Source organism: Octopus sinensis, linkage group LG15, assembly GCF_006345805.1.
Source record: "Octopus sinensis linkage group LG15, ASM634580v1, whole genome shotgun sequence".
Taxonomy (NCBI): Eukaryota; Metazoa; Mollusca; class Cephalopoda; order Octopoda; family Octopodidae; genus Octopus; species Octopus sinensis.
In genome coordinates, this window is record NC_043011.1 from 22223501 (window position 1) to 22243800 (window position 20300).

Here is a 20300-nt window from a genome sequence, read left to right on the forward strand (position 1 = left end):
TTAAAACGTTAAAAAATGTCTAAATTAGTAAAATACAAGAATACGTGCTTTTATTGTATGTTTACTCATGATACTGATAATCTCACCACTTGTTGCAGTCATCTCTTTCATGAGGTTTAAGCCTTTTACTGCTTTCCATGTCTTCTTCGGGTTCCTTTCACATGGATTTCTTGGTACTTCTTTATAAAAACTCTACTTTCATAGATATCACATCTGTGCCAGTGCAGTCTTCTCTCTTGCACAATACAGCTGATTCCTCTTATACTCAGCTTCTCTCTCATTTCATTTGTGCACCATTTTTTTATTCTCACATTTTAGGTGTAGGTGTGACTGTGGTAAGAAATTTGTTTCCCAATCACATGGTCTTGGGTTCAGTCTCACTCCATAGTACCTTAGGTGTCTTCTGCTATAGCCCTAGGCCGACCAAAATCTTGTGAGTGGATTTAGTAGACGGACACTGAAAGGAGCCTGTTATATGTATACGTGTGTGTGTGTGTGTGTATTACTGTCTCCTTTTCTTGACTTCATGTGATAGTTGTAAATAAATGTCACCATCATATCCTTTGTTTCCAGTCTTCTGTGAAAGTATGTCTGTTCATGGGGAATATTACTTTACTTGGAAACAGGTGAGGGTTGGTGATAGGAAGGGCATCTGGCCAGAGAAGATCTGCCTCAACTAATAGTGTCTGACCTATGTAAGCATGGAAAAGAGGGCATTAAAAAATAATGAATTATGCATTTATTACAGTGTGCTTGTCTCATTTCTTTCTAGCCTTCATATATCCTGACTGGCTCTCGTGCCGGTAGCACATAAAAAGCACCATTCAAGCGTGATCGATGGTAGTACTGCCTGACTGGCCCCTCATGCCGGTGGCATGTAAAAAGCACCCACTACACTTTCGGAGTGGTTGGTGTTAGGAAAGGCATCCAGCTGTAGAAACCTTGCCTGATCAGATTGGAGCCTGGTACAGCCTTCCGGCTTGTCAGTCCTTAGTCAAACCATCCAACCTATGCCAGCATGGAAAGCGAACATTAAACAACGATGATGATGATGATTCAGTGTCATGTTTTGCTACCATGGAATGTCACACTTCTATAAACATAATTATAAACAAATATACAAACACTAGACTATATATTTTTGCTAATATTTATTTATTTTATTTTATAGATTCCATGAAAGAAAGAGAAGCCAGAGGTTTACTCAAATCTGCTGTCCAAAGGTAATATTCCTTTTATCAAGTTAATTTTTTGGTTACCTTTATTTTAATTGCAGGGCTTCTATTTTGAACTCTTTTTTCATTCACTTGCTCACTCATATAGTTTACTCTTGTAAAATATATGGGCAAATATAAAGAGCTTATTAAAGAGCTTAAACACTTCTTTATGAAATTGTAATAGGTTTAAATTATGTAAATATATAATACAAAAATTTGTTGCAGACATGGCTGTGTGGTTAAGAAGCTTGCTTTGCTACTATGTGATTTTTTAGTTCAGTCCCACTACTACAGCCTCAGATTGACCAATACTTAGAGTGAATTTGGTAGACAGAAACTGTGTGGAAGCCTGGCGTTTGTGTGTGCGTGTGTGTGTGCACGTGTTCATCTCTCCCTCCACCACCACCACTTGACAACTGGTATTGATTTGCTTTCATTCCCATAACTTTGCTGTTTGGCCAAAGGAGACTGATAGAATATGTACCAAACTTGAAACAAATAAGTCCTGTGGTCAGTTTGTTCAATTAAACCCTTCAGAGTGGTGTCCCAGTCTGGTCGCAGTTCAATGACTGAGACAAGTGAAAGGTAAAAGAAATGACCACATTTTCTTTTATCGTTGAACCTTTTTGTTGAGGCAGCGTCTTGTTCAAAAGCACTGACATGCAAGCAATTCATAGAAGGCAAACCGGATCTTTTCGGTTTGAACGGCAGTTTTTTCTAGCAGTGTCATATGAAATTGTCACCCATAATTATGACCCTAGTATCAATCTATTGCATTTCAATCTGTTTTAGGGTTAGGGTTAGGGGTGAAGGGTATCTTTTTTTCTTCACAAATGTAAATAAACCCAATCTGTTTCTTAAACGAGGGCCATATTCATACAGCACAGAATGTTGTTTACCTCAATAGACGTCATTGATTGGTTGAAATTGCAGAAATTGAAGAAAAAAACCAACAAATATCTTACAAACTATAGAATTTTCTCAATAAAGCCAAGAGAAAAAGATGTTTTATAAACACATTCTACCAGTATACGAAGTTTAAAATTTTTTAGTTACCTAGAAATTATGTTAAAAACTGCCGTTCAAACCGAAAAGATCCGGCAAACCTACAACACTGAATCATCATTATTAATGAATGATATATAGCCTTAACAAATGCTGCTAGCTCTAAAATTGCTGATAATCTTTTGTGATGAACACTGAATAATTTTCATGTAACTAAGGTTGCATCACATGAAACTGGGGTTCTCTAACAACGAGAGAAATGTTTCATCCTTGAACAGCTGCTAGTTTTAAAAACAAAACTAGAATACACTCCATGCTAGAGTACTGTGTATAGATATTAGGATGGTTCATTCATCATGCACATACATTCTGGACTCCATCCAAACAGGCCATCTTGTAAGTAAACCTACCCCATTCACCAATGCTGTAACCTTTGGCCCACTTCCAAAGCCAAACAGTGCTCTCACTCTATCTTAGATATATTACATGTACTTCTCTGAATTTTCTAGCTTCAGTCTATATATTGCTGTATCTGAATGCATTTGATTTACCAATTTCTTCTCATTTCACTTTTGTTGTTCCCCATCCTCTTTGCAAGCCCTTACCTTTACTTTTAGATTTAATCACCATCTCCTGGTCTTTGAGTTTCCTTAGTAGAGCTCACTCTGTTGCAAGCATTTGAATTAAATCTCTGGTCTATGAATTCATTCATTCTTGCTTGCGAATCTCTGAGGCCCAAATAAGAATTACGGATGATACCCTCCCTCCTTGTGATTAAGCATCATCATCATTTAACTGTCCACTTTTCCATGCTTGTATAGGTCAAATGGAATTTTATTGAGGTAGATTTTCTACAACTGGATGCCCTTCCTGTTAACACCCTTTACCTACTTCAAAGCAAGGTGATATTATATGTTGATGTGTGGTTTAGTGGGTAGGGCATTGGACTCATGATTGTAGGATTGTGGCTTCGATTCCTGGACCGGGTGACGCTTTGTGTTCTTGAGCAAAACACTTCATTTCATTTTCCTCCAGTCCATTCAGCTGGCGAAAGTGAATAATCCTGTGATGGACTATATATGCCATGGAAACCAGGAAGTCGCCTCTTTGAGTCTATATGACTAGGGAAGGACCTTTATTCTTTATATATATAATATATGTATATATATATATATATATATATATACACACACACACACACACACATATATGTGTGTGTGTGTGTATATATGCACACATATAAACACACATGACAGGCTTCTTTCAGTTTCCTTCTGCTGATTCCACTTACAAGACCTTGGTCAGCCCAAGACTATAATAGAAGACATTTGTCCAATGTGCAGCACACTGGAACTGAATCCAAGACCACATGCTTAGAAAGCAAGCTTCTTAGCACCATAGCCATGTCTGCACCTAGCAAACAAGAAAAAAAAAATCATATTACATTACTCACTTCTGCCTTCCGTAACTATATTCTCTTTTGTTCCAAATGTTCAGTTGGAACAGTTGTATATTAAATGGAGTGTGTGGGAAATCAAGAAGACGGCTGTGTGGTTAAGAAGCTTGCATGGCGCCTTGGGCAAGTGTTATCTACTATAGTTCTGGGACAACCAATGCTTTGTGAGTAAATTTGGTTGATGGAAATTCAGTGGAAGCCTGTTGCACATGTGTGTATATATGTGTATATGTCTTTGTGTTGTTTTGTTTACATCCTTGCTACTTAATGGTTCTGTAAAAGAGACTGATAGAATAAGTATCAGACTTTAAAAAAAACAAAAACTCCTGGGGTTAAATTCCTCCAAGTTAGTGCCCTAGCATGGTTACATTCCAATGACTAAAGCAAGTAAAAGATAATTCTAGGAAGCAAAAATTGGGTGAAGTGAATTGAAAAAGCCTTTCTTTTATATTTTAATGATTTGCTGTAGCAGGAATGGAGAAATTTGAAATTAGACACTGTTGCAATGGCAAGAGAAGATGAGATATAAACATTGAATGAATTGTTGTGCCATCCCAGTTCAGCCTTGATTTAGTAGCCCCATGTTTAAGCTGAGATCAGCTCAGAGATCAAACAGACCCACATTGCAAGCAGAACTATGATTAAATGTTTTACAGTTGTGATTATTAATCAATTTTCCTCACACAATATTATTCAATGTGCTCTATTATTAAGATAGTAAAGAGCATGATTTGAAGATTTGGTAACTATTTCTAGAGGGTATGATTGGTTTCATATATTGAATGTGTTAAGATGGAGGTTGGCATTAGGTCAGTAAGTCTAGGCATCAGGGTCATACAGGAATACCCCACTTTAGAGAACTAATGTGTTACTGAAAAACTTGAGGTAACATAAAATTAATTTTCCTTTTGATTTTCATGTTACAAAGTGATTATGTGTTCTGATGGATTAACCCTTTAGTGTTCACATTATTCTGCCAAAATTAATGCTTCTTTATCTGCATTGTTTTGAACTAATCCTGCATTATCTTGTAGCTATTAGATTTTAATGAGGTAGCTGTTAATTTTTAAAACGATATTGTAGGGTTGGTGTGAGAGACCAGATCTGGCCAGTTTGAACATAAAACAGGCAGAATACTTTTGGCCGGATATGGCCGGTTTAAATGCTAAAGGGTTAAAAAAAATATCTCATAAAAACAATCAACATGACTACTTTTTATGTTTGAAAATAGCAACTTTGAAATTTACCCAGTACAATATGTATGAGTGGGGTGCTGAAAAGTTCCTGGCTTTTGATAAAAGAAAATACTGGAGGATCAATTAATTATGATTTTATTCAACATATTCCACTCTCAGATTCACACACTTACTGCAGCAGTCTTTCAGTTTTTCTAAACTCTGTGAATGAACTCGGAAGGTTGGGCCTCCAACCATGCCTTTTGCACTACCCTTAAAGCCAGGAACTTTTCAGCTGCCCCTTGTATACATAAAACATTTGTAAAGAAATAAGGAATAAAAGAGAATAATAATACTGCAATATAGTATGTTCTTACCACATAAGATGCTAACTACTCTGTGAGGTGTGGTAGTGGTGGAATTAAGAGTATTACAAGAATGAAGGACACTGCCTTCTATTTTAGAGTTCCTCATCATCAATACCTACTTGAGGGACGCAGAACTGATCCAAAATTGTTTAATATTTGTGGCACATCATTTCTTTTTGTATAGCTCAGAGTAAGAACTAAACTCATTGCTAACTCCTTGTGATTTTTATATTACATTCATGATTAGGGGTTGCTAGCAAAAAATTGCAGACCTTCCTTCATAAGTGTGAACCCTTTTGCAATATGTTTTGCAGTCAATTTAAGTGGAGTTGGTGGAATTACCATATGTTTCGTAGCAGAAAGTCTGCATCAGATTCAGAAGGGTTATGTTGATGATTGTAAATGATGTTGGGGTTAAAGTCATAGAGGATGATGTGGTGGTATTGCTTGTGTCTCATAAAATAAAAAAATTATCTAATGATGAGCAAATACTGTAGGAACAAGAGCAAGCTGAAAATAGATGAATATATGAAAACTCTACCAACTCTGTTTAATTTGACTGCAAACAATATTGCTAAAGGGTTGGTGCTTATAGAAGACAATAATGACTAACGACTAACTTATAGATGAGGATAATGACTAATTCCTCATCTTCCCAGTAACTCTCATACCCCACCCCTTACATGATAGCCAATGTCTTTTGTAGTTAGAGCTTATTCTATTACAATATTGCGAATCATATTTATTTCCTAATGCATTTCTCTTCAAATGCCTTGTGTATACAAACTATATTGTGTGTCTAAAAATTGTTATTGTTATGCATAAAAGCAACCAAATTGCTTCTTCTTTTCTTTCTGCAAAAAGTCTTTACAACATGAAAATCTGGGAGAAAATTTCTTGATATTGGATTTTGCATTATGGCAACATTTTCAGGAATGCACTACTTCCATAAGACGTGGGATTCTTGTACTTTATTCCACAACTTCACATGAACTGCTGAGAAGCTTGTGAATTTCTTTTGCTTATGTGGGGCATGAACAATACCACTGCTACCAGTGTCAAAGCAAAAACTGATGAAGGTATTGGGATGGGGAGAGAGAGAGAGAGAGAGACTCACACACACACACACACACACACACACACACACACACACACACACACACACACACACACACACACACACACACTCTCTCTCTCTCTCTCTGTCTTCTGTACAGTTTCTTATAGCAAATTTGAATGCATTCTTCAATGTGAATCTGTAGTAGGAGACATTTGCCCAAGGTGGAACCCTGCAGGATTAAACCATGTATTGTGAAGCAAACTCCCTAACCACACAGGCATGTGTGTGTCTGTGTGTGTGTGATTGTTTCTGCTTCATATTGTCAGTATTTGTGCTTGATATTAACCAAAGCAAATTTCTTCTGGTAGTAACTCCCTAAACTCCATAAATGATCTCAGTCATTCAATAAAGGTTGATAGAATAACTAGCAGGCTTGTCCTACTATCACCATATTTATTTGTTATTGTTGTCATTTAGAGTCTAGTCAGCACTGACTGGGTAGATCTATTACGAAAAGTATCTTAGCCAAGGCTATACTTTCTCTAGTGCATATGTAGAGGTTGTATTATCCTTATCCTATCTAAAACTACATTATCCTGTGTGTTCCTCCCTTTTCAAGACTGTGACCTGTCACCTACTAGACCATTGATTTCCAACGCGGGGCTTGGGAAAATTGTGGTGGAGCATAGGATCCATTATTTAATACAAAAAAATTAGCGAATATTTTGTTTAAAATAAAAGGTACTAAGATGTGGCTATGTAGTGAGGTTGAAAGGAAATACCCTAGTACTGCCATTTCAGCAAAGGATATTTTGAATCATTTCCCTATGCCTTATTTGGTTGAGTGTGTCTTTAATGCTGATGACAATTTGCTTGAAGCCAAGAGAAGCAGTCTTGAAATTACAAAACATAGTGATTTACAGCTGAAGCTAACAAAATTGTCTCCTCAAATCAAGGAAATTGACCTTGTGCCTGGTGACTACAACAGTAGTCACCAGGCACAAGGTCAATAATGTACTTTTTTTTTTATTCAGTACTTTATAAAAGAGTTAGCAGTATATTCTTTTGTATTAAATAATTGTGATAAAGTATTAAAAATAAATTTGTTTTTTCCAACTATGGTGGGGCATTCATTTTTTCTGGAATGCTATAGTGGGACCTAGGGGAAAATAGGTTGGGAAACATTGTACAAGACACTACAGTGTAGCTAAGCATTACTTTGCATGACTCTATAGATGTGAAATCCTTTATTTTTTTTTTAATAACTACCTTTATTCTTTGGATAATTACTACAACAATAAAAGTTAGCAGTTTTCAGACTTTTGGCATAATGCTATTTCATTTGCTGGTTTATCACTGAGAAACAAGACATTTTTTTTTATTGATTTAAAAGTCCTTTTGATTTTGTATAAATAGGGACAGGTATGGCTATGTGATTAAGAAGTTTAATTTGCAAGCACATGGTTTCAAGTTGTCCCACTGTTCTGCACCTTAGGTTAGTGTCTGCTACTATAGCTTTGGTTGAATTTGGTAGATTGGAAACTATGTGGGGGCCCATATGTGTGTGTGTGTGTACTTGTGTGTGTGTGTGTATTTTAAATTTGTTCCTCACCACTTAACAACTGGTCTTGGTTGTTTACATTCCTGTGGCTTAGTGGTTAGCAAAAGACACTAACAGAATATAGTACCAGACTTTAAAAAAAAAAAAAAGTACTAGGGTCAATTTGTTTTACTAAAGCTTTCAAAGTTGCACCCCAGCATAGCTGCAGTCCAGTGACAGAAACATTTAAATAATAAAAGATAAAAAGATTAAAATTGCTATTTTGATATATTTTACTGAATCATGAAATAATTATTCTGAGTAGTTGCAAAATTATTAGCTGAAATATCACTATTTTTTATCTGTTTCTGTTTCTATCAGGTCATTAAAAATGAAATGTCCGATTTTGAACAGAAAGTTTATTTTACTTTATCTCAACAAAAAGCAAAAGTTAATCAAAGTATGCACTTAAATTAAACAACACAGTTTTGCCATTTTATCGGTAGCTTACAAAAGGCTGTTTTTGCATCTTCTTCAGATTTGAAGTTTTTTCCTTGCTCAAAGTTGACTAATGACTGGAAATCATGACAGTCAGTTGGTACAAGGTCTGATGAATATGGTGAATGACAGTACTTCCAAGTCCACTTCCTGTAACTTGAGTAGCGTTCTTTGTGCAACATGTGGTCAAGCATTGTCTTGCAAGAGAATTGGCCTGTCTCTATTGACCAATCTCAGTTGTTTAATTGCAAGTTCACTTATCATTTCATCCAATTGATTGATATATACATCCGTTGTAGTTGGCTTATCAGGTTTCATGAAGCTGTAGCGGATGATACCAGTGCTGGATCACCAAACACACCCTTAGCTTTTTTTGATGAATATTCTTTTTTAGATTGTGTTTTGGCATTTCATCTCTATCCAACCACTGTGCAGAACACTTGCTATTGTTGAAAAGAATCCATTTTTCACCACACACAACAATACGATGCAAAAATGGTTTGCTTTTATGCCGTGACAGCAAAGAACAGCAAGTTTCAAGATGACATGTCATTTGATGCTCATTCAGTTTGTTTGGTACCCACTTATCCAGCTTCTTTACCTTGCCGATTTGTTTCAGATGGTCCAATACAGTTGGAATGGAAACATCAACCCTTGCTGCTAACTCATACCTAGTTTGAGACATATATGAGATAATGGTGAGTTTCCAGCTCATCATTATCCACCTTAGTCTCAGGTCTACCACAGGGCTGATTTTCAAGAGTGTAAAGTCACCAGACCGGAACTTCTCGAACCATCAACATACAGTGCACTCATTCACCACATCATCGTCAAACACCTCATTGATGTTTTGAGCTGTCTGGGATATATTGGTTCCATGACAGAACTTATATTCATAGACAATGTGAATTTTTGATCAATCTATCGGTTCACAAAAATTGATTTACAAGAGAAAACTCACACTATAATCAGACACCATGAATTGCATTTCAAAAAGTGATGATGTAACCTTTCAATGTTGCAAGACAAAGAATTATCGGGATAAAACATTAGAGTTAACAACTGTCAAACTTGGTGCATAAGAAAATCAGACATTTTATTCTTAATGACCTGATAACATTTTTCTGTAACCCTTTCTTATTGTCCTGAACTAAAATTGCTCTTATTTTTATATTTTTATTTAGATCTATTTCTAAGGAATATGTTACCATACTTGATGCTATGAACTACACTAAAGGTGAGTAGTGTATTTCTTTTTAACTCCTGTTGGTTAGCAAAATAGTTCACTTAAAGTACAAATTTTAATTTTTGTGGTTCCATGTAAAAAAATTAATAGCAAGAACAAAGATGCGGATTGCTTCAATCAAACAAGTTTTTGAAACTGGAAAAAATACATATATCCCAGTAATAAGTTATCAATATCTTTAGTTTCAGTCACTGTGGCCATGCTGAAGCACCTCATTGAAGGGTTTATAGATGAGTAAATTGACCCCAGTACTTATTTCTAAGCCTGGTACTTATTCTGTCGGTCTCTTTTGCTGAATCATTAGCTTACAAGGATGTAAACAAACCAGTATCAGTTGTGAAGTGGGGTGGGTAGACTCAAACAGAGATGAAAAGACACACACTCATATGATGGTCTTTCACAAAGTTTCTGTCTATCAAATTCACTCATAAGGCATTGGTTGGCCTAGAAGACACTTGTCCATAGTGCTGTGCAGTGAGCTCAAACACAGAACATTTACTTTTTAATAGTATTTCACATCTGTTTTTCCATGCTAGTATGGGATGGATGAGAGTTTTGAGGCAGCATTTTACAACTGGATGCCCTTCCTGTTGCCTACCCATACCTGTTTTCAAGTAAGCTATTATATCATGAAAAATGTGACATTTTGTGCATGTATCATCTATTATAGCCTTGCGTTGAGCATTCTTCTCTGTGAAATTTGGGCTGATGGCAACTGTATGGAGGCCTTTGGTAATATGCATGTGTTTCTATGTGCTTATATCTGTCTCTTAGCATTGACATCATTCAGCTAGCTGCAATAATGTTTATGCCTGATAATAAGTCTGACAACTCATTTGGCAGTTCGTTTGATATCATGAAATAAAATACCTTACTTGAAAGGCAAGAGTTAGTATCAGGAAAGGCATCTGGCCATTGAATACTGTCACAATTGAGTCTTGCCCAGTCAATATCAGTATGGGAAAAGTAGATGTAAAAGTAATGATGGTGATGGTAATGATAGTGGTGGCAGTGGTTGTGATGATTGTGATGACAATGATGATTTTAGTTAAAGAAAATAGCAGCTCTTGTGGAAAAAATACTCTTTAGCATTCAGATTACACTGTAAAATATAATACATATTTATCTAGATTGTTTTCAATTGATCATGTACTATCTTGCAGTTTCAAGATTTTGATCGTGTGATTGTTTATTTTGAGAATGACATTGTGTGAGAGGCCAGATCTGGCTAGTTTAAACATAAAACAAGTAGAATATTTGGGCCAGAATTAGCTGGTTTAAATGCTAAAGGGTTAACTTAAAAGTTGACTTTTATGGCTTGGAGAACAATTGAGTTGACTGGGTTAGTGGTATGTTAGTTGGACTGAATGCTTTACATCATTATACCTCTGTATTTCATCTTTCTAAGATCAGATATTGCTGGAGTTAATTTCCTCTTTATCACTCTAGACTTAATAAAATGTGAACCAACAATAATATACTTTATTTGAGTAAATTGACTATAACTTTTCCACTAAAGACTAACCATATGCCTGATCAAAAGAAATCAGTTTGTAGGTTGAACTAAATAGCTAAAAACTAAGCTGTTGGTAATTGTAATCTCTCCAATTGCTGAACTAATTGGAAAATAAATTTTGTTGTTTGACATAAAAAAGAAAGTAAAAGTTTTTTACTGTACAGACAGTGCAGTGCAACAGATACAAGCATAAGAAATATCATAACATTTAAATTACTTGTTTAACTCCAGGTCAGGTTTAATCATGCTCACCTATCATCAGCCACATTGTATTTTAGACAACATTATTCAATTAGCTCTTTTTCTTTATAATAGTAGGGAGATCTGACTGCTATTTTTAGCAAGTAGAGAATGATTGAAAAGAGGCTCTCTCTTTGGCTCATTTGAATTACCTTATCAGGAAATAAGGACTTCAGGTAGATTGCATCAATATTAGACTATCCATTCATCTTCTCTGTTCACTATTTCTATGAGGGGTCATGGCGGTAGAATCTTCAGGCATGTCCTCCATGGGGTCCTATCAGAAGCAACTGTCATTTCTGGCTGGATTCTCGAGTGTGATCAACTGAGACTATGGATATTATCCAACCATCTCATTCTTGGTCTACCCTTAGGTTTCCTGCCAGTTAGCTCAGCTTGAAGAATCCATCTCGCGATTCTTTCCTGTGACATTCTAATCACATGTCTATAGTACTGGAACTGTGACCTTTCAGTGCAGAGAAGCAGTGGCTCAACCTGGAAATTCCAAGCTGTGCACCTTGTCGATTAATCTGATTCCAGAATCTTAATCCAAACCTGTAAAAAGAGTTCCATTAGATCAGTGTTTCCCAACATATTTTCCTCTAGACCCCACTATAACTTTCCAGAAAAATGTAAGCCCCACTGGCGTTTGGGAAAAAACAACTTTATTTTAAATATTTTATCACAATTATTTAATACAAAAGAATCTACCAGTAACTCTTTTATTAAATACTGAGTACAAAAAAAGTACACTATTGACTAATGAAAAAGTGAATCACTTTAATGAAAACCTTGCACTTGATGAGTGCATGACACTACACTCCACCTCAATTTTCGTGGGCTCTGCCGGTGGGGCTTATGCCCCATGTTGGGAATCTCTGTATTACATAATATAATTAATATAATTATTACTGGCAACATTCATTCATGTGAATCAGCTGAGATGGGGAAAAAATATGAGTTGTATATTGATTTCCATAATGTGAGGAAGTGTTGAAGGTAACTATTTCAGTGAGATATTCTACATCAGATTTTTCCTCTTGAGATCAAAGTGGGGTATATTTATATATATTTTATATATATATATATATATATATAAGTTTAACAATTAAGGATAATCTCTTAATAAGGGATCTTAACAAGAAATTATCGGGTAGCTAGCGTGAAAACCTCATAAAAGAAAAGAATTCGAAAATAATTTTTTTCTTTTGAACAAATTAATTATATCTATATTGTATAGAGGGCATTATTACACATAAATGCCTCACACTAGGAGGGACAAAGTCATTACTACCAAAATTATACTAATCATACCCAAATGCAGTTTTTCAAAGCAAGACATTTAAAAAAATGAATTTAGTTCTGTATCACCGTGATTTCACATTCAACTTACGTCTAATGATCGTCAGCAGAACTGATTCTGAACACATCATAAATATATATATATATATATATATATATATATATATAGGTCAGAATTCTGGTTTAACTTTTTAGTGTTTATAAAACTGGCTATATCTGGCTTAATATTCCAATTGTTTTATGTTCAAACTGGCAAGATTCAGCTCCTTACAGCTTACCCTACAATGTCATTCTAAGACTAAGCAAAGACACCATTGAAATCTCGAAGCTATAAGATAATGTATGGTTAATTCAAAGTAATATGAAGAAATAAGCATTATATTTGACAGAGTAATCTGAATGCTAAAGGGTTAAGCACCCCATATAACCCCTTGTAACTTTTCTATTATTTGGAATTTTCAGAAAATTTTGTGAATCTATGTTTTACTCACAGGAATTCATATTATGGAAAAAAAAAATTTTTTTGTACTTTCTAACATCCTCTTCCATAAATTCCACTCTTGAAATTTTTTTTTATAAATCAGTTTAAAATGCAGAGTCTGAACTTTTTGCTTAAATCCCAGCAATGGACCACCTTTGGGTGCATTATTATTACACTAAATGTGTTTATGGGGAGAAAAATTTTGAAAAACATTAATTCATGTCAGAGTAACAAAGAAATGAGGAAAGTATCAGGTGGTCATGAGATGTGCTAAAAATGACAGCTAAATTGCCCCTAAATCACACACACACACAAAATTTTTTTTTTTTTTTGCATAATCATGGATTCCTGTCTGTATAACATAAATTCGACAAAAGCATTTTGAAAATTTCAAAAAATAAAAAAGCTATGGCAGGGTTATATGGAGTGCTTAAACCAGAATTCCACTATATATTGATCAGAGAAAAATAGCCAACTAGTGTATCATATATATCCCTGCCTCTAAGTTGTATTCTGCTTAGTACGGAAGTTGTGCTGAATAGGAACAGCTATCTATTGTTTATTTTGAATTTAACATTGCAAATTAAAGGTCTCTGTGAAGAGCAGTCAGATCTTCAAAATTCACCTTACTCTCTTAACCTATTTATTACCATATTTCTGTTGAAATATACTTCCATTGTTTTAATTAATTTGAAAATAACGAAGAATTTAGTGAAATGACTGTCATTATTAAGCTGATATTTGGAACAAATTAATGTGACATTTTGATTGTCTCAGGAGATTGGTATAAATAGAGTTAAATATGGATGATGGATATATTCTTTTTCTTTTACATGTTTCAGTTATTGGATTATAATCATGCAGGGATATTGCCTTTAAGAGTTTTAGTCAATCATAGTATCTCAGTACTTATTTTCAAGTCCAATTGCTGTACCCTTTAAGTTTAGCACATAAACACAGACACTCTATACATGTATATAATGGGTTTCTGTGCAGTTTCTGTCTTGCAATTTTACTTAAAATGTATTAGTTACACTGATGATGTTGTAGAAAACACTTGCCCATGAGTGGGATTGAACCTGAGAACATGTAGTTGCAAAGCAAAAACAGACTTCTTAATGGCACATTCCTGCTGGATAAGTTGGTCCTAAATATATCAGAAAACAAAACAGCTATGCTTGCATTCTTTGGATAAGTTAACTCTGAATATGCCAGAGAAGACACTGAGAGTGGTTATCCTTGAGTGCTAGTCAAATGGTGAAAACAAAACCTAGCCTGTTTTGTGTTTTTGTGAGTATGTGTTTGTGTTGGCAAAAAATTGCCCGTAGCAGACATGAAAGTGGAGCATTTTGGACGAGCTCAGCACCACTGGCCTGACATGGGAAGCAGCCAAGAAACACGCCAATGACCAAAAAAAGTGGAAAACAACTGTTGAGGCCCTATGCTCCACAAAGTACAAAAAGGATTAAGAAGAATGTAATATATATATATATATATATATATATAAATGTATATTATGTAAATGTATATACATCTATATACTTTGATAAGTGTCAGTCAGTATTGGCCCAGGCCATGTCTACATCAAGTGCCTGGAGGAGGTAGTACCTCTCTGGGTGAAGTGGGTGTCTGCTTAAGAGCCTTTGTCTAGCAACAGGACTCTGCACTATGCCACAGAAGCAGAAGAACCCAGTCATGGCTGTCAAACAATTTCTGTGACCACATCACTCCTAACATCTGGCCACCTAATTCCCCAGACTGCAACCCCCTTGATTATTATGTGTGGGGTACAGTTGAGCGAGAGACCATCAAAACTCCTTGTAACATGAAAGATTAACTGAAGGCAAGGATTACGGCAGCATTCACCAACTTAAACAAGGAGACCATCCAGAAGAGTTGCAGGAGATTCTGAAGTCATCTGAAGGCCATGGTTGAAGTCAATGGCAATTTTATTTACTCTTTAGTATTTCAAGATATTTATATGTAATTTTGGTATATGCATTAAAACGATATGTCAGTGTTACTTTCATTTTTGATAATTTAGACAAGAGTTTATTCACTGCACCCTCTGTGTGTGTGTGTGTGTAAACCCATGCCAGCATGGAAAGCAATGCTAAATGACAATGATGGTGATATATGTATATTTGTGTATTTATATATATGTGTATATGTATGTGTATGTGTTTATATATATATATATATATATGTGTGTGTGTGTATATATATATATATGTATATATGTATATTTATGTAGGTATATATATATATATATATATATATATATATATGTATGTATGTATGTATGTGTGTGTATGTGCAAGTATATATGTGAATATACACTAGATGTACGCATGACCCATTGGGTCACAACCACTCCAAGTTCAAAATGTCAATGTGTGGTGGCAAATGAAAAAATAGTATTTCGAACTTCATGTTATAAAATTCTTAAATAATAGTTCTGTCTTTAGTGCAACAACATAAACACACGCCCACGTGTTTATTCTTTGAAAACATGCAAATGGCCTTCAAATTTTTTTCCTTGCTTTGTTCTTTGCTATTCTTTGTTACTATTGCAAGTGAAATACACGGGTACTTCAGCATTAAGTAATGTTTTTGCAAAGTCATCATTGGTGCACAATGAAAAGAATTCTGTCAGTGTTGTTCTCATATGTCATTCATTGACAGCTCTGTATATCCTCACTATTTCTGAGCAATATCCTTTGTTCATCTGGAACTTGCAGTTTCACTATTGCAGGTGCTCTTTCATGAATTGAAATGAATTGAAATGGATGCAACTGCTTTGGATGGTCCAATATACCTACCCATTAGATATTGACTAATTTTGTTATCATTGTTTATTTGTTTAGCAGCTTGGTCATTACCTTTCAGTGTGTACTTGATGATGTACTTAATTGACCTCACCGAGGCAATGATTTCAACGTTGCAGTGGCATTTGAATGCTCTTCAAAGAGTTTCATTATGAGCTACAACCCATTTGCTGCTTGTTTTTCCATTCTTATGAGATTCAACTCCTCCCATTGCAACTGATCTTTGTCTATAAAGTGATAATCTCTCTGTCTGTTTTTCTACCTTTTTGATTAAGATGATAAAGATTAATGTTTTATCTATATATATAAAACTGTAGTTGTGTGAGTGTCTGTCCCCTTCGATTTAGATTCCTAACTACTCCCACATTTTGCGGTGCAGTTTAACCAAATTCGGGTATCTTATAGTCGTGATTCATATCAAGCTCGTCTGGCTATTAGCGCGCGTCTACGATGAGTCTACGATTTAAAAAATAATTTAACATCATTTTTTATTCCATTTTAATGCATAATTTTTCGTGTGTCGATGGCGGCGGAGTTGGCGTCCATGGTCACACCTGCACCTGTTTGCTTCTCCCCCTTCTTCCCTCCCTCGTGAAGCTGTGGGGAAGGGAGTGTAAGGAAATCAACGTCGTAAAGCGTTGTCAAGGAGACCAGCGTTCTTTTAGAACAACGACTTCATGGCTTGAAGACACCAAAACAGAAATGGCTAAGAAAGCCCGAATTGGCATCCATAAGGGAAGTAACTCTCTAAAAATGCTTATATAGTTATTTCCCTTACAAACCCGAGCAACGCCGGGCGATACTGCTAGTTTTAAATAAAATAGTAATTTTCCCCTTTAAGAAAAAAAAAAAGAAAGAAAAACAATCAAGTATATATGATTCAAAAACTATCTCATAAAAATATAGAGAGAATTTCTATCTTTCAGTCCAAAAAGTTGTGTAAATGATTAAGTAAAGGGAAAAAAAGTAAGAAAAAAGGACAGATAGCTGTAGCTGTGATGACTCTTTGAAGTGTCGCTGTTGCAGACTGACATTTTCAACTTGATTTTTTTCTTAAAGGGGGAAATGACTATTTTATTTGTAATCCTTATAATCTTAATCAAAGGGCAAGAAAATATGCAATATCCCTACATATCTCACATCTATATTCTTTTATTTCCTCCACCTCACTCTCTATTTTATATCTTATCTAAATTAACTATTTCTTAACCATCCTCTCACACTGTCTCTGATGAAGGGATATAATAAATATCCTGGAAACAGCTGTAAGACCTTCCATCTATAAATGTTCTAAAATCTACATAGCCTTGGTTTTTTTTTATCTCATTACGAAATAAAATTTATATATATATATATATATATATATATATATATATATATATATACACATACACATACTCACACGCTTCCACATAGTTTTCAGAAACTTAATCCCAAGTTGCTCTGCAGTGTAACTGAACTGAAAACTATGTAGTAGCAAACCTCACACCCATACCTAAGTTGTTTAGTCACTGATCATCCTGTCTATTATTCAGTCATAGTATATCTTTTGTTAAAGATTGTAGGATGTGGTCTGAGGGAGATATGATGGCTATATCTTGGAGGTCAAATGACTGTGTAGAGGCTCTTGTTGGCTTGTAACTTACGGCAACACATTATGTGTGGTGTAGCTTATTTTAATTTGTACTCATTTTAAATTAATTTTTTCATTATTATTATCATTTATCTCCATTTTGATGGCATGAATGAAATCATGTGAAATTGTTTTTAAATTACTATAATTACACCAGTATAATATCTAATAAAAATAGATTTGGTTTTGTTTGATTAAATTGCTAGAAAATTCTGACTATTCATGCCATAGACTCTACTATTAACCACATTCTCTCAATAAACACTTTGCACATGTTAACCTCATTAAATGATTTGCAGCTAGTCACAGTGACAAACATTCTCTTTTCTATACATTCAACACTAGAAGTCAATAGTTACATAAATTTATTATTTTGGAGAGGGGGGAGAATCCAACCTTGTAAGTCTTTAGCAATATTATTTTATTTATTTATTTTTTTTTTGTTGTGCTTTTATGAATAAAGCTATTACTGGTTATAAGTTTCTAATGTGTCTGTTGTTGGTTTAGTGCAGTTTTGATAATGAGGGTAACAGAAAGTGTTCATGAACACAGAAACAATACAATGCATGGTGGGACAACTTTTTACAAAGATTGTATTAGCTTAACGCTTAAAAGGAAAGAAGAGAGTCTTGACATTTTTGACACTAGTCCTTCATCAGAAGATAAGTGTAGAGGTTTTGGAAAAGTGGTTAGAGGTGGAGGAATGGGTGGGGGATGTGAGGAGTTAGTGGCAGGTGGGAATGCAATTTTATGGAGTGCAGGGTTAAGAAAGAAAGAGGGGCAGGAGATGCATGCGTGGGAGTGTACCTGTGCAATAAAATAGACATAGGTGGCAGGTGTGAATGTGGATTTCTTTTGTTCGAAAACAGTATGTGTGTAGAGGTATGCAGGTGTGTAAGTGTAGTGGCATAAGACAGTGGGGTGTTGGTGTGCATGTGTAAGTGTATTGTGTATGAGGAAAGTGTAGAAATGAAGAAGTGGCATCAGGTGCAAGTATAAGGTGAAAGGGAAGGCAAGACATGTAGAAGTGTGTGTGTGTGTGTAGAGGTATGGATTGGATATGCTGTTGGGAACCATATTATTTTCTTAGGTCTGTTTTAAAAATACACCTAGGAAAATGATATGGTTTGCCCCCCCCCCTTTTTTTTTCTCCCTAAATGTTCAAACTAACATAGGTGAGAAATTGTCTCTTTTATATAAGCATTTCCTAGTAAACCACAAATACAGGAAGATTTTTGACAGATGTTTGATTGAAATATCACATGTCTGGCCCAATATGAAGAACATTATCACTTGCAAGCATCACAGAGAGGCCACTCCCAGTTGTAACATTTGAGACCTTGAAGCTTGCCCACTTGACTAAGCATGTATGATAAACTCCATCGTCTATGAGGTAGTTACAGCAACACTTCAAGATAACCATACTGAAAAGAAAGATTACATTGGTTTATGTGAAGGTAATTTCAAAAGACATGCAAACCTCCTATCTTCTTTTTGGCACCTCTCAACAAAAGTAAAGTCACTAAGTTGACTAGCCATGTATGGGGTTTGAAAACCAACGACACACCACATACAATCAAGTGGAGAATTTTAGAGAAATCCATGCCATGTGTAAATTGATCTAAGAAATGCAGCTTATGCATAACTCAAAGATCGCACATTATTGTTAGATCTAAGAATTCTGCTGCACTACTTAATTACAGATCTGAAATTTTCAGAAAATGCAAGCATATGGACAAATTTCTGAAAGACACCACTCTCCCTGGATTGAGTAGCTGTCTCAAAGATTTTGGATCCCTCTCCTTTGAATTATTCTACAACTAGTTTAGTTATGGTTTTTCCAGTCAAAGGGAATGTAACTCTTTTTTTCTTTTCTTTTCTCTTTCTGTTTTTATTCACCTTGCCACTTTTTGCATCAGTATTTTTTTTCTCATTATTTCTCATGCACCAGCATCTTGATTTCCTTGGGACTTGGAATTGTATAATAGTTGAAATGTTGTCAGATGGAGTGTGCAAAAAGTCAAGAATATGCAACCAGTAGTGGATGCATGCAAACATCATAAATCCGATTTTTAACTTCAGAGTGGAGAGTTTCCTGTATCTTTTGTACTTCATGTAAATCTGTTCTGTAAATATATAATATGCTTGTACATGACAAATATTTTCAGCTTTTGTTTCTCTCTATGTTTGCATGCATGTATGCATGCATGCATACTGATGGCATATGATCCAGTGCAAATATTGACCAAGTCAGTTACAGTGATTAGTATACTTAACTAATACCTACATAGAGCAGCCAGAGATGAGGTGGTCAATTGTATCTCTGGTTCTATCACACAAGCAGCAGGAAGGATCAGCATCATCTTTGAGAATGCTGGTAAGTTTTAATTTGTGCACTCTGATTCTGAGCTGCAAAATGAAACTTACTGTTTCTGATGTAAGTCCAAATTCAGACAACCACCAATGGATTGTATATGTACCAACATCAGAGTTGTTGGCTCTTGCTGGGTATTAAGCATATAATGTCTATTACTCAGCTCTGAGATTCCATTTGGTTTGGCTTGAGCTTTTATTTGTTTTGCTTTCACAGTAGGTTCTTCTGTTTCATCCAGTTATGCCCCAGTCTCTGATTTTTAAAAGTTCCTTTGCATATTTCTTTGCTCCTTCTGATATTGAGTGTAGTTTCTTGGTGCTGTTATTTTTGCAGACAAGTTCAGGCATCCAGTCATTAGTGT

At 35.2% G+C, this 20300-nt stretch overlaps 1 protein-coding gene across 1 annotated transcript in view; it reads left to right on the top strand.

Moving 5' to 3' along the window:
* The window catches only part of LOC115219949 (protein KTI12 homolog), a 54575-nt gene that overhangs the window by 12561 nt on the left and 21714 nt on the right, over positions 1–20300 (top strand). Inside the window, exons 2-3 of the mRNA XM_029790252.2 lie at positions 1172–1223; positions 9504–9556. Of these exons, the coding sequence (XP_029646112.1) occupies positions 1172–1223; positions 9504–9556 (105 nt within the window). The remainder of the gene's footprint in view (positions 1–1171; positions 1224–9503; positions 9557–20300) is intronic.